The sequence below is a fragment of the Camellia sinensis genome, chromosome 5 (genome assembly GCF_055761805.1).
Source record: "Camellia sinensis isolate YWXY chromosome 5, ASM5576180v1, whole genome shotgun sequence".
NCBI lineage: Eukaryota > Viridiplantae > Streptophyta > Magnoliopsida > Ericales > Theaceae > Camellia > Camellia sinensis.
Window position 1 is genome coordinate 195,436,738 of NC_138965.1, and position 16,835 is coordinate 195,453,572.

At 35.2% G+C, this 16,835-nt stretch overlaps 1 protein-coding gene across 1 annotated transcript; it reads right to left on the reverse strand.

Annotated features, from left to right (window-relative positions):
* Positions 1-10,006: 10,006 nt before the first annotated feature.
* Positions 10,007-12,004, reverse strand: LOC145791106 (uncharacterized). The gene is made up of 2 exons (XM_082871002.1): positions 11,535-12,004; positions 10,007-11,063 (listed from the first exon to the last, which is right to left on the reverse strand). The coding sequence occupies exons 1-2, from the start codon at positions 11,849-11,851 to the stop codon at positions 10,193-10,195; spliced, it is 1,188 nt and encodes a 395-aa protein (XP_082727128.1). The 5' UTR covers positions 11,852-12,004; the 3' UTR covers positions 10,007-10,192.
* Positions 12,005-16,835: the final 4,831 nt, after the last annotated feature.

Genomic DNA, 16,835 nt, shown 5'->3' on the forward strand with positions numbered 1-16,835 from the left:
ATACTGAATATAAGAAGGCCAGAAAATTTGAAGGTGGCCTTAATGTGGCAATACTTGACCGGATAAATGTTTTGAAACTACCGACTTTTGTGGGTGTTCTCGACCGGGCATTGATGGCCGAGTCGAACATTGCAGCAGTGAAACAATCTGAAACACCAACAACTGAATGGCATGGAAAAAGGCAGGGTTTCAAATTCAAGAAAGGCAAGCACAACCCGTTGAACAAAAAGCAAAACACAGGGTCAATGACTACTTCTAGTCAAGGAAACCGTACAATACCGCCCTGTTCTGAATGTGGGAAAAATCATAAAGGAGTTTGCTACAAATTATCTGGAGCCTGTTACAGGTGTGGCAAGGTGGGCCACATGGTTAAAGATTGCCCTTCTGCTCCTCAAAGCAATAGCAAAGCTGCAGCCAGCGGCGCAGCATCAAATGCTCCGCCAAAGCCTAACCCTAAAGCTACCGGGAAAGAGCCTGTGAGGCAAGGCCGAGTGTTCGCACTAGTACCGGGAGATGTGCAGAATACCGAGACCGTTGTGTCAGGTATTCTCTCTATTTGTACACAAAATGCATATGTATTGATTGATTCGGGGTCTACACATTCTTATGTATCGCATGCTTTTTCGCGAAAATTGAATAGACCCTTAGAACCTATGAACTATCTGCTAGCCGTATCATCGCCCGTAGGGGGATCCATGACATGTGCATATATGTACCCCGCATGTGAAATTATTGTTGGGGATATGCATCTGTTTATTGATTTACTGCCATTGAACATTGATCATTTTGATGTAATACTGGGGATGGATTGGTTACAAAAATATCATGCCACTATTGACTGTGTGACCAAGCAAGTTGTTTTCCGTCCACCTGGTCTGCCTGAATTTGTGTTTAATGGGGTTGGAGTAGTACCTCCCCCGTATCTGATTTCATCTGTGAAGGCTGTTAAATTAATTAGAAAGGGGTGTAAAGGATATCTGTGTTCTGTACTGACTGTGTCTACTGATGATAGTGTTAAAACTGATGTGAATTGCATTCCTATAGTCAGAGAATTTCCAGATGTTTTTCCAGATAATCTTCCAGGAGATTTGACTGACAGGGAAATTGAATTTACCGTTGATGTGATTCCCGGAACACAGCCGGTTTCTAAAGCTCCTTACCGAATGGCTCCAACTGAACTGAAAGAACTGAAAGGGCAATTGCAAGAACTGTTAGACAAAAAGTTCATCAGACCTAGCACTTCGCCATGGGGCGCTCCTGTTTTGTTTGTAAAGAAGAAAGACGGCTCACTGAGACTGTGCATTGACTACCGTGAACTGAATAAGGTAACTGTGAAGAATAAATACCCATTACCGCGTATTGATGACCTGTTTGATCAGTTACAGGGTGCTAAAGTATTTTCCAAGATTGATCTTAGATCCGGATATCATCAATTGAAGGTTAAACCAGAAGACATTGATAAAACTGCTTTTAGAACGAGGTATGGACATTACGAATTTTTAGTTATGCCTTTTGGAGTCACGAATGCACCAGCTGCATTTATGGACCTCATGAACAGAATCTTTAAACCATACCTTGACAATTTTATTGTTGTACTTATTGATGACATATTGATTTACTCCAAGAGTATAGAAGAACATGAACATCATCTGAGACTTGCCCTACAAACCTTAAGAGAACAGAAACTGTATGCTAAACTGTCTAAATGTGAATTTTGGCTTGATCATGTTATGTTTTTGGGGCATGTTGTTAGCAAAGATGGAATTTCTGTTGACCCGCAGAAAATTGAAGCTGTAGTGAACTGGCCTAGACCGACAAATGTAACTGAAGTCCGAAGCTTTTTGGGATTGGCTGGATACTACAGAAGATTTGTCAAAGATTTCTCCAAAATTGCTCTACCATTGACTCAGTTAACTCAGAAGGGGACATCATTTGACTGGACTGACCAAAGAGAATCTGCTTTTCAGGAGTTGAAAACTCGATTAGTGACTGCACCGGTTCTTACCTTACCATCAGGTACGGATGGTTATACTGTATTTAGTGATGCTTCTCATAAGGGTTTGGGATGTGTTTTAATGCAGAATGGGAAAGTTATTGCTTATGCTTCCCGTCAACTGAGACCGCATGAAAAGAACTACCCGACCCATGATCTGGAACTTGCTGCAGTAGTATTTGCACTGAAAATCTGGCGTCACTATCTGTACGGGGTGACATGTGAAGTATACACCGACCACAAGAGTTTAAAGTATTTCTTCACACAGAAAGAACTGAACATGAGACAGCGGAGATGGCTGGAACTGATTAAAGACTATGACCTACAGATATTGTACCATCCGGGAAAAGCCAATACCGTTGCCGATGCATTGAGCTGGAAATCGATTGGAAACTTAGCCTGTTTGCTTACAGGACAGAAAGAGTTGCTTTGTGACCTTGAAAAATCTGAAATTGAAATTGTTTTGAGAGAACAAGGTGGAATCTTAGCTGCTATTTCAGCTCAACCGGCACTGATCGAAGAGGTTAAAGAAAAACAGCAACTGGATGATTTCTTGAAGAAGATCATCGAAGAAAGAGAATCTAAACCGAGACCGGGATTCAACCTTGAGAATAATGTACTGAAATTTCAAGAAAGACTGTGTGTACCGAATGATACTGAACTGAAAAGAAGAGTTCTGCAAGAGGGCCACAATTCGAAATTGTCTATCCATCCGGGGAACACGAAAATGTACCAAGATCTAAAACCGAATTTCTGGTGGCCAGGAATGAAGAAAGAAATTGCCGACTTTGTGTCCAAATGTCTTCATTGCCAACAGGTCAAAGCTGAACATCAACGACCTGCCGGATTATTGCAACCCCTACCCATACCAGAATGGAAATGGGAGCATATCACGATGGATTTTATCGTTGGGTTACCTCGCTCCAGAAAAGGTATGGATTCAATTTGGGTTATTGTTGATAGACTGACTAAATCTGCTCACTTCTTACCTGTCAAGACAATTTATAATGCGGATAGATTGGCCGTGATTTATATTAATGAAATTGTGAGACTGCATGGAGTGCCTGTGTCTATTGTTTCTGACAGGGATTCGAAGTTTACATCGAGGTTTTGGCAAAGCCTACAGACTGCATTGGGTACTGAACTGAGACTGAGTAGTGCCTATCATCCTCAGACAGATGGCCAATCTGAAAGGACCATCCAAACTCTGGAGGATTTACTGAGAATGTGTGTCCTTGATTTTCAGGGAGACTGGGAAAGCCATTTGCCCTTAGCCGAATTCGCCTACAACAACAGCTACCATTCGAGTATTGGTATGGCGCCTTTTGAGGCATTGTATGGCAGAAAATGTAGATCTCCAATTTGCTGGGCAGAAGTTGGAGATGGGCCTTTGCTTGGGCCCGAGATTGTATATGAAACAACTGAAAAAGTGAAACTGATACAGCAAAGATTGAAAACTGCGCAGAGCAAACAAAAGAGTTATGCAGATATTAGAAGACGAGACCGAGAATATGAAGTGGGTGATCACGTTTTTGTGAAAGTGACACCGATGAAGGGCCAGACTCGTTTCGGAGTCAAAGGCAAGTTAGCACCGAGATACGTCGGACCATATGAGATTATTGAGAAAATTAATCCGGTGGCGTATCAGGTTGCGCTCCCTCCTGAAATGGAACACATGCATAATGTTTTCCACATTTCTATGTTAAGAGACTATCTCCGGGATCCCTTCCATGTAATAGAGCCTACCCACGTAGTGTTGAGTGATGACTACACATACGAGGAACGACCTATACAGATTGTAAACAGACGGATCAAGAAACTGAGGAACAAAGAGATCCCGTTAGTGAAAGTTGACTGGCAAAACCACGGTGGCGTGTATGCCACTTGGGAAAGGGAAGATGACATGGCCAAACGATATCCTGAACTGTTCCCACTGAATCCTGTTTTCTTCCAGAATGAAGGTAACTCGAGTTTAGAGGACTAAACTCTTTATAAGGAGGGGAGACTGTAACAACCCTCGTACTGTTTACTGATTTATGACCGATTGATTACCGTTAATCACCGATTACTGTTAAACGAAACGGATAATGACTGAAATTGGAAACCGAATTGATTGAGTATATGTTAGTTGAATTGCATCCTATCTGTTTGACTGCATGATTATCTGTTCATGCTTATATGTTTAAGCTGCTAATTAAAGGCCTTATCGGCGGCCGAATTAGAAACCGATTGATGTTTCATGACCCTCATAATTAATATGATCTTATGGTATAATTATCTGAAAACTGATTAGGTATGATTAAATTAGATTAAAATAAGCCAATTGAAGAGTTGGACTTAATTACACTTTTGCCATCTAGTGGGGCCTTTGTTTACTCATATTTGAAGCCTTGTGTATGCTTTATCAAAACATTTACTCAGCCCTCCTCTTCTTGCCTCAACCGACCAAGTTAGAGAGTGAGAGAGAGTTGAGTTGTTCTTGAGAGTTTTGGCTTGAATTGCTTGGAAATTGAAGGATTTAAAGCTTAAGATTGCATAGTTGAGCTTGTTCATCTTGCATTCAAGACTTAGGTGATTTTCAACCCCTCATTGTTGTCCTTAAGATTGCTCTTGCATGATTCTTGAGCCTCTAGTGATCTAAGGCATGTTTTAGTCTTATCATGTTGAATCAGAGCTCAATTGTTGCATGCATGTGCATAATGTTGTTGTAATTCATGTTGCTATCATGTTTTTGAAAGATTTGAGCTCATTTGAGCTAGCATTGAAGCTCACCCCTTGCATGCATGTATGTATTGTAGACGTTGAGTGATTTCATGGCAAGGATGTTACATGCATGTTCATAACTATGTTAAGTCCATGATTTCACCATGTTTTGAAAAGATTTGGCTCCTTAGAGCATCAAAGTGGAGCTTCAAAATGATTTGAATTCATGCATGTTTGCATGTTCATCATGTTCTTGAAAATGGTTTGAAATTGAGTTTGAATTAAACACCCTTGGGCTTTGATTTCTCAAATTGAGCTTTGGGACATGTTATTCTATGTGTTTATAAATGTTTTCCAGAAAATGAGCCCAAGAGGATCGGTTTTGATGCATTTTAACTTGAGTTTGAGCTTGGAGGTGCAATCTGGGTTTTCCAGATTTCACACTTACGCTCGAGCGTAGAATCCGAGCATCCAGCATCTCTCTGCACTGTTTTACTGTCCGCTCGAGCGTAGGATTGGGCGCTCGAGCGTAGTTTGTCTCAAGCTCGAGCGTGCGTCGAGCGGAGATTTCACCCATCCAGTACTTTTACAGTACGCTCGAGCGGGAAAGTTTACGCTCGAGCGTGTACCTTTGTTGCATGACCGCTCGAGCGGGGAAACCTGCGCTCGAGCGGGACTCTGTTTTTCTGAAAATTCTGAAACTGTTTTCTGATCGCATCTTTGCACCCTCATCCCATTCTAGGCATTCTTAGGCCTAGTTTAAGGCATCTTATTGAGGATATAGATGTAGAACACACCGAGGCAAATTAGGGATTAAGTTATGTTATTTCCCAACTGTGTAGCTTAGTGTGTTCAATCTGTTAACTGTGTAGGGTTGGCGACTGGAGAGACACGCTCTAGCATACTGTAGCCCAGAACTCTGTGAGTAACAATTGTGTAAAGATATGTTCAACTGATTATCTTTTGAATACTGAACTGAACTGTTTACTGAACTGGTATTATTTACTGAATGAATGTATGTCCTTTATTTCTGAACTGTACTGTGGCATCCTTAGTACCTACTGTTTACTGTTACTGTTATTGCGACAGAATTCTCTGTCGGTTCCCTCGTGGAACCACTACTGTTTACTGACTGATGGCCATCATTACTGTTCGGTCTTTTAAGACCTACTGTTACTGTTATGCTAATGGATGTACCACATATGACTGTTTACTGTACTGAACAACTGAAATACTGGTTGAATTGAACTGTTTTCATTACTGTAAGGACATTCATTCTAAACCCCTTTACGCATTATGTTATTCACTGGGCTTTAGCTCACTGCTCATATATATATGTAGGTGTACAGGCACCAGATCGGAGCTAGGAGCGTCAGGGTAACTCCAGTTTTGTCAAGCCAGCCTTTGTGCCTCACTGCGAGGTTCCGAGTTGCCATGCTATGGCTTGGGGGTGTTTTGTTTGTTTTTCCCCCGCCTGTCTTCATTCTGTCTAACTGTTCTGTATAGACTGACTGTTCACTGTACCGTTATCTAGGGTAGAGTCCCTAGTTTGAATGAATGTAAATACTGTGCACACTGTTATGTGCTGTTTATATATATATGTATGAATGCATGAAAAATCTTTTTGGCATACAGACTGTCACAGCTCATTGGACATTGTTTAATGACTGTATTGGCTTCCGCCAGGCCCTGTACTCTGTTTTACTGTATTACTGTTCTGCAGGCCTTCGGTAATCTCGGATTACTGGCCGGTTACGGTACTAAACCCATAGGGCCGGGTTTGGGTCGTGACAAGAGTAGAGAAGAAAAATCCCACTGTGGGTGTGATTGTTTTGTTGTTGTTTTTTTTTTTTTTTTTTGATGTAAAATGGGGATCGGGGTGAGCCCCGACATGAATAAAATGAGTTTGTGGAATGATGAATGTTTTTGTTTTTGTTTTTGTTTTTTTTGTTTTTTGTTTTTTTGTTTTTTTTTTGAAAAGTAAGGGAATCGAATAATAAAAAAGTACGGAGATAGTGATGAAATGATAAGCATGGTGATGATGAATATATAATAATGAATAAAAATAGAGCACCAATTAAGTTTTATAATAAAAAATAAAATTTGGGCGGTGGGACAAAAAGATGGTTTAGAAAAAAGAAAAGAAGGGAGGTGGTGGAATTATGGACCAAAAAGTAGAATAAAAGAAAGTGCACATGGGTTGGCTCCAGAGTTATATTGGTCTCTTCAACCACTACCTCTGTCTCTTTGACCATACATTGATTCACAGGGTAAGAGCTCTTTCAGCAGATCCAGCAAGCACAGTGAGCAAGCTGTTTGCAGTATGGAACTCCACGAAGATCTTGTTGTTCTTCTTGGAGACGGTTCGGAGATCAGTGGTTCGGAGGATAGTAGCAGTGTTTGCCGAGAGGGAGCTCGAGAGTGGGTGTTGCGGAGGAGCAACAGAGCAATGTTTTCAGAGTGAGGAAGACGAAGAGTGAGGTTGACCATTTGGAGATCTTTGGTGCCGGAGATGGAAGAGAAGGTGTGGGGACGAGTTCGGATGTCGAACATGTAGGGTCTCTGGAGCCATGGGACGAGGAAATGGGTTCCTTCGCCGACGAGTTGTGTGATCTTCTAAAATCTAGATTTGAATGCTCTGATTTCCTTGAAAAGCTAGAGAGTGCCCAGGCATCAGTTTCGCAAAATTTGGCTGAAGAAGGAAATTCTTGGGACATGATCAGTGAAAATGATCTATGGGAAGGTGGAAGCATGGAGCTGGACCAAGATGATTATGTTACACCAAGCTTGAGAGCAGGAGCAGAAAGACCTGCTGGAGGGGGGTCTGACATGAGGAGACCATAGTGGCACCGATTGTGGCCGTTGTTGGGAGGTATGGCAGACATGTTATGTGCTTAGTTTTCTCATCGTCCGGCGAGCGGCTAAGGCGAGGTTGCCGCCCGCCGGTGAAGCAAAATTACTAGGTTGTTAACCTTGCTCTGATACCATGTAAAAATAAATTGATAGAGAGAGAATAAATTGTATGTATTATTGATTGATGTAATGTTATATTTATTACAATGATTCATGATTCCTATATATAGAAGAGGGTGAGTGTGTAGTAGGTAAGGAGTAGGTGAAGTGGAGGTGGTAGTGGTGTAGTGGGTTAGGTTTAGTGGAGTAGGTGAGGTGGTAGTGGTGTAGTGGGTTAGGTTTAGTGGAGTAGGTTTAAGTGGGTGAAGTAGGTGATAGGTTTTAACAAAAGGTGACGGCACTTTGCCGTTGTTAAAAACTTTTAACAACGCCCTTTGTTGTGACTCTCCACTTGTCGTCGCTAAAAGTCAATTGCCGTCGCAAAAAAGTTTTGAGACGGCATTTTTAGTATTTGTGACGGCATTTTGCCATCACAAAAACCGAAATTTTTGTAGTGAGCCCTTCCCACGTTCACATCCAATGCATGTATACATTTCACTAATCAAACTCGTCACCCAGATACAGAGGATTACGATCAAATCAATTTGAAATAAACATGCATGATATTATTTGAAGCATTGGAATCACAAACACGAGAAGGTAATCCAATTATTTTAATTTTGCAATCTTTTTAAGGGAAACGAAACAGGAGGAAATTAGGAAGAATGAATTTCTCTGTCTTCCATAGCCATTAAAATCAAAGAAAGTCAAATCAAATTGAAATCAAAAGAAATTGGAGTTTGGATTTGTACTTTTTTAGGAATTGACTCATTTTGGGTGAGTGAGATATACATGGGGGTGGGTGATGGACCTTACACATCACAAAATAATTTTGTGGACCTCTCTCATTACTAAAAATAGAAGATGGAGCTTAAACTAATTTTCTCTTTGTTTTTTGCAAACTTACATTTCAATATAAAGTTTAAAAAAATATTTACAAATTAATAATAAATATTATAAATTATAATTTTTTTATTAATAAGTAATTAATTTTTTATAGTACCAGTGAGCTGTTTTTCCCTTCATTTTTCAATCTAAATTATTGTATAAAAAATTAAATTAATTCGATAATGGTCACAATATGACTTTCTTATATTAATGTTAAAAATGTAAATAGCTTATTTTTAAAAGAGTAATGTAATATAAATAAAAAATTTATACATAATGATATTACTTATTATGAACCTTTTACTTCAAAACAATCATTGAAGATAGATCTATTTACAATAATGGTATTATCGTATCATTCTTGTCAAATTTTTTATATAAATTTTTGTATGTTTAGAATTTTCTTTTTTCAAAATTACATTTGTCTTTAATTAATTTAAAGATAGAGATAAATTCATGTGGCTACAATTAAAAATTTTGAAAAAATCTAAAAAGAGTTAACTGAACATACCAAATAAATAAATAATAAATTTTTTAAAAAGAAAATTTGGCCTATTGAAACTTTTTAAATTTTTATGATTCGTCAAGTCAATTACATTTTAGAAATTTAAATTTTTTTAAAATTTTAAAAAAAAATCTACAAAAACAATAACAAAAAATAAAAATAAAGATAAAAATAAATCACCAATGAACTAATCCTAAACGATTGAAGCAAATTGTCTAGCAAATGTTATAAACACACATAAGACAATTTAATTGATGCATTTATTAAAATTATAAAATAACAAAATCGTCCACACGAAAAGTGTGTTGCTCCACATTCATCATCTTGAAATTAAATTGATAAAATTAAAAATCAAGATTTATTTTATTACAAAAATATAATGTAGAGTTTTTTTGTCATAATTTTCTCTACATTATTGTGTAGCTTCTTGGCCATTAAACTTGGGATTTCTAATCCTAAATGCATGTTGGGATTGGTTAACCTTGTTGGTGTTACATATTCAATAAAAGCTTTTTTTATCTAAATTTTTATTCTGGTGGTGCTATATAAACCAATTAATATGTTAATTAGTGTACCAACCAGTGTTATGGCATTATTACTGATTTCACCTATTATACAAATTACAAATACTCAAAACCTTTAAAATTGTGTCACATTATCTATTAATACATTAGTTAGTACACTAATTAGATAGTATTATTCTTTTTATTCTCAAAAGATGATAAATTAGTGGAAAGACTACTTTATTCTTCCAAGAAAAATTAGTTTTGATCAGGAAGATAAACAAAGAAAATGAATTCCATGATCCAACACAAGCATTCAAACAAGAAAAATGCGGCAGACCCCCAATAAAACCGACCCCCAATGACCCCCCAGTGCCACGTGGCACTGGGTGATTGGAAGGAAAAATAAAAATAAAAAATTATTTTTGCCTACTGAGGGTGCTGGGGTCCCTAGCACCACTGTTCAAACAATATAAACAAGGTCATATTATATATACAAAAAAGAAATAAAAACAAGCTCATTTAAATTTTCTTATTCGTCTCCTCCTTTCAAAAAATTAAAATAAAATACAAGCATAGAATCAAACAACATCATATACACATAAGATCATAAAGATGAATGGAAGTTTGTAAGAATTCCAAACTCTTTCATTCCCATTTGCTCCTAATCACATGAGTGTGCTTGAAATCATAGGTTAATACCACACTTCCATCCATTCTTTTCAACACAAACCTCTCAACCAGCAGATAGCAACCAAACCTACTCCACCCACCAACACCAATCCCAGCATACTCCTCTGTTTTATTCACCCTCACTTGCCTTTTTTCGCTGCGAGGCCACCCTCCTCTCTCGTGCTCCCATTTCATCCGATCAACGATTAGCGAGCTCAAACCAATATTCACTTCCTCTCCTACACCACCAAAGCTCGTAAACCAAATCACCCCAGTGGCCACATTATTCTCATCCCACACCGCTTCTCTACCCGCCGCAGTGACCATTTCTCTTTGGACTGAGACATCCACAGACACAACGTTCCCTTGATTGTAACCATTTTCACAAGTGAATATTTGCTCCCATCTTTGCTCAAGTGTCATCTCATAAAACATTGATATTTTCATCTGATCTCTCAGTGTTCCGTCTTTGATAAACATGAAAGGACAATACCACTTCCCCACAACAATGGCTTCTGAGCTCTTGTAGGATAGTGGGAAATCGAATGCTGGAAGGCTGGCACGGAGGGCAGTATTGATGCCTAGCGCTTCACCTAGTTCATAGTTTTTGGGTGTTTTGGTATAAATTTCCCACCCTTTTCTTCTTAAGAAGTACGGAGGAAAAGCATCTGGTAAAATTGATGTAGCATAAAATGTACCACCACTTCTGCAAGCTGTTGCATAAGGAATGATCTGAAATTGCTGACATATGTCATTAGGATCTAGAGGTCTTGGGTCAACGTCTCGAATGCAGTTGCAAAAACAACAGGTACGCATGTCTTCCTCTCTTGAACAAGCATATGCTTCCCTGTGAAGGCAATCAAAATCAAGTAGTAAGATAAACCTAGCAATACATTCCAATCCAGGGACAGATTCAGATTCTAACATGCAACTAGTAATTGAGAAAATTCGTCCAAAGTGTATAGTACAATATCAATTTTTACTTTCAAAATATATATCATCATTAATTAGATAATGAAAATATGATCATGCAGTTGGGCATATTCTCTTCATTAAAATTACTTATTCAATATTGATCCTAAGTTCATGAATAATTGTACTTGGGCAGAGCTATGTTTGACCCATGAGAAGACCTTAATTATTGCCCATCACCAACCACAATTACCATCTAAATTTAACACTGTTATATGATGTGCAGACAGAGCATAAACAAATTATGTCAATTGGCAAGCAAGAAAATGAAGGAAAAATAGGCTCAAACAAACAGAAAATCTCAAATCAGTAAGTTTTTGATTCAGCTATTGCATAGTATACATACCCTTTACGAGACCCATGTGGCTTTATTGCATAATACAGATTGGAAGACAGTGGCTGATTTAAAACTGGAACAAAGGTAGCATCATCATATGAAACATGTCTGTTCTCCCCCGAACCGGACGAGTATCTAACAGTGAGGTTCTTGTTCTGCGGGAAAGGCAGATCGATTAGATACCGATTCTTACACAATCCGAAACAAGTAGTAGTCTCTGATTCTTCGTCTTGGATTACCAAATAACCAGAGTTTGGACCCTCTGGTGGTAATGAAAGATATTCAGGAGATCTTAGGTAGTATGAAAGAGGCCTTGTAACATACATCTCTCTCCCCCCTCCCTAAAAAATAAAATAAAAAGATTTCTTTGCTATGGCTATAATCTTCCTAGCTTATGATTTGTATTTGGAGCACCATGTTTGTTGTCATGTGTACTTATATACCACATAATTCATGAGACTTTTTAAAAATGAATTCTAATGATTCCATTTAAATAATTTGATCCATTGATTTTTTAGGTTTTTGCGTGTAAATCATATATATTCATAAAATAATAAAATAATTTGATTTGATAATTGTAATCTTATGATTTAATTATATTTATTTTTAAAAAATAAAAGATTTAATTTTAAAATTATACTTGTCTTTCATTTTTTTTTTTAATAAAAACAAAGCGTTAAATCATCTATCTACTATAATTATTAAATTAATCTAATCTAATATTTTTATGAATAATTTTTTTAATAAATAATCTATACATAAAAATAATGGGCTACGGACACAAGCCCAAGCGAAGCATTGTGTTTTTATTTATGTGTCAGGCTTGTGTTTAGTAATAAAATACGATGAATGGCGTGTTGAATAGGCTAGTACATGGAAATTTCATCATCTGTTGCAAACGACATTTGACTGATATATGCTTTTTATTTTAATGAATATTTTATTATCAATAGATAAATAAATAAATAAATTATAAATATACACATGAATTTTGTTTAAAATATAGTTTGTCCATATAATTTGAAAATTATAAATTCTCAATTGTTATAATGGAGTGTTTTGAAAAATTAGTGAAAAGCTGACTTTTTAATTTTTTTTTAGCATTTTTGTGACTTTTTTTAAAGAAGTTGGTAAAAAGTCAAAAAGTTGATTTTTTACCAACTTCCCAAATTGTCCCAATATTTTATTTAACAGAATTAATTGAAAAAAATAAAATTTCTAACTTCTCTCCTATACAATAATTAAATTACCTGAATTATTAATTAAAATAAATTTTTGATATCATTAAAACCTGTTAATTAACATGATGATTTATTAATAAAAGAGATTATTTGTTATAAAATTAGAAATTTTAGGGGGCAAGATGTAATTTTCAAAATTATAAAGATAATTCATATTTTAAACAAACATCATGGGTGTATTGTAATTTGGAATTATCCCTCATATTAAGATTTTATAAGATTAAAAGACATGCAATATTTTTATAGTAGTTGGAGTCTCTCAATATTTTTACAGAGAAATTTCGGCACAGAGAAAATTTAGCACATAGGAATTTGTCTTCACATAGAAATTTCACTCTTCTCTGTGACGAGCTGAAATTTCTCTGATAACATTATTGAAAGATTGTAACTGATAAGAAAAAAATATATTGGACATTACTACTAAAAGTTGAAGATGGATGTTTCACTAATTTTCTTTCTAATTTACCCTTAAAAATGAGTAAATTATGAATACACCCCCATGAGATTTACTTAATGTACAGATTGTCTCTATAGTTTGGAAAATGAAAAATGCCCCTTTGTTAAAAAATTTTATTTAACATAATTAACTAAAAAAATAAAAAAATAATTGTTCTCCTAAACAATAATAAAATTATCTAAATTATTAATTGAAACATATTTCTAACATTATTAAAAACTATTAATTGACTTGATGATTTATTAATAAGATGAACGATTTGTTATGAAATTAAAAATTTCAGGGAGTGAAATATAATTTTCAGAATTACATGAGGTAATTTGTATTTTAATCAAATCTCAGGTGATGTATTTATGAGTTTTTTTTTTTTTGGTAATCAAATATTTATAGGGGTGTTTGGTAAATGATTTTTTTAAGCTTTTTGGATTAAAATCTATATATATATAAAAAAAAAGAAATTAAAATAGTTAATAAGACAAAATATCACATTAAATTTATAATTATTTCATTTTTTTTCTTATATATATCACATCTAACTACAAAAAAATCTAATTGTTTTTTTAAATACAAATATTTTAACTTATTAAAATAATTAAAACTAAAATAATTTATTAAAATAACTAACTTCCTAAACAAGGTCATAATTTATCCCCCAAAAAAATAGACATTTTATAAAAGTCAAAGAATATCGATGTGCTTCGGAGGATGGAGCTTCTTGCTTACTTTAATAAAGATAAGACAATTTGGTATAAATATTAATTATTAATTTCCAACACTTGTAACGTGCACGCCAAAACCATCTTTAGGGCCATTTTGGGAGCTCATTAAAACAGTTAATTTTTTAATTGTTTTAATTGTTTTAATTAAAAAAGTCAGTTTTTTTACTCAAAATAATTCAATTTTTTGTTAAAAAAGTCACCAAAAAAGTCAAAAAGTTACAAAAGTCAAATTTTTATCAACTTTCCAAAACACTCCTTAGTCGTTGGGTCAATGCTATATATATTAGGGATTTTTGGCCTTTTTTTTTTGTGTGAGGCGCACAAAATAAAACAATAACCTCAGAACTCCCTCGAATTAAAAAAGGAAAATGATTTTTCCCCTGAATTTACCCTTCCCCGAATCCCCTGACTGCCCAAAACAACGTCATTTTGAGCAATTTCTTTTATTTTATTTTATTTTATTTTTCCTCCTTATGCAGTCTGAAACAGAAGAGGGAGAGAAAGAGAAAGATGGAGAGAAGAGAGAAGAAAAGAGGGGAAGAGGAAGAGATTGAGAGAAAGAGAAGAGAGGGCAAGAGGGAATGGAGAGGGTCGATCACCGATGATGGAGCACCGATCTGATGGAGGGTGCGACGGTGGACGGTGATGGAGAGTGGGTGCGACGGTGACCAGATCTGATGGAGCACCGATCTTAATATTTCTCTTTTTTTTTCTGGCTGTGTTAATGATGGTGATGTTGATGAAGATAAGCCCAGATATTTCTCTTTTTTTTTTTTTTTTTTTTCTGCCTCTGTGTTGATGATGGTGATGTTGAGTGATGTTGGTTGAATGGTTGTTGATGATGATGTTGATGAAGATCTGAAGATGATGATGATCATGTTGAATGGTTGTCTCTCTCTCTCTCTCTCTCTCTCTATGCTACTCTCTTTTTCTTCCTCCTCCTCCTCCTCCATCTTCTTCTTCTTCTTCTTCTTCTTCTTCTGCGTTATTTGGGGGGGAAAAAAAATCAAAACGACGTCGTTTTGAATTCGGGGGATTCGGGGAATATGGGATTCGAGCTATGTAGCACAACTGATTAAAAAAATATAATTAGAAGATTGAAATATCCTTCTATGTAAATGGGTAAATATGAAATGATTAAACCGTTTCTCTCATTCCCTCCGTTTCATTGTTTAAAACACAAAAACACACAATATTAGAAACAAATTTTACTGTTATTATCAAACAAAAATAGAACACAAAAAAATAAAATAAAATTTTACTTTCATTTTATCAAACAAAAATAAAGCATATAACACCAGAGTAAAATTTTGCTTTGGTATTATCAAACAAAAACATAGTACATAAATACCAGAGTAAAATTTTACTCTCATCCTAACAAATAAAAACAAAGCACATAGTATCAGAATAAAAAAAAATTCTCATTTTATCAAACAAAATCAAATCATACACAATAAAAATAAATCAAAAAAAAAAAAACAAACAAACAAACAAACAAACAAACAAAAATAATTAATCAACATACTTGATCGAACTCAAACAATAATCAAACACATGATCGAAGCAAAACCTCTAAAACTCGATCAACACTCTCAATTTTAATGAAACTCTCAAAATCATATATGGATTATATAAATTTGAAATGTAAGCTCTAGTTGATACAAATTTTGAGATTGCCAGAGAATATGTGGCAAATTCCGTGAGATAGTTGTCAGCGAGATAGTCTATTGTTGATCGACAGCGAGATCGTCAGCAGCTAGATCTTTAGATTTTGAGATTGTCTTCATTGATTTTGGAAATCACTTTCATTGATTCAAATATAGGAGATTGAATTTTCAAATATATGATATATATATATACACATTGAAGGATTATATTGTCAAAAAAAGACGAAGAAGAAATTATGGTATGTCTTTATTGAGCTATGCGCCTCTTCTGAAAGGCTTTTTGAAACTAAATTAATTGAGATATCTTTTATCCTAAAAAAAGCCCCAAAAAAGGAGGTTTCATAAAAAAAAAAAAAAAAAACCCCTATGTATTAAAAGTGATGGCCAGAGTGGAACCAGGACTCGAGCATTGGGGGATTAGAAAGGAGACACGAGGACACAACAATGATTCATCCCGTTAAAAACATCACCACTAATAGTACTAATGCATTAAAAAAGTAAAAAAAAAAAAAAAAAATACAACTCCAAGACCAAAACATCACATCATTAATGGCGGGACCCACTGCCACCTAATTAGTGAGAGCACTAATTAGTGCTCCCAAGCATTTTTCCATGAGGACATATATCGCTGAGTGAGTTGAAATGAGTTCAAACAACTTAAATAATTATTAAAAAATAACATCTTTATTTAAACAAAACACAATATATATTATTTTAAATCAAAATCACACACCCACTGATATATATATATATATATAAGCAAATTTGTAACCATTTGATCTCAATTGTACAGAATTTCTGTGTACTATTGGGTACAATTTCATTAGGAAGCACATTGTTTAATGCCTAAACTATTTGAATTATTTATGAAAAATCAAAAGGCAAACTTCACTTTATTCCCTTATGATTTGGGCATGTGCAAATTATCTTCTTATCATTTAGAAATAATCACATAATCCTCATGATTTATGGACTAAAATGCAAGCTAATTTCTGTTAACAGAACATGCAAATGGACCTTTATGCCTTTGTCGTCTTCTTCTTCTTCTTTCTTTGAATTGAACCTGCAAATATATATATATTTATATATATATATATGCATTTATTTTCTTGGGCTAAACCTGTAAATTCATATATATATATAATCTGTATATATATTTTTGGTTTTGTGAACTTAGAAAGTACAGATGATGTTGCTTGACCTGTTGAGTCTCTTAATGGACAAAA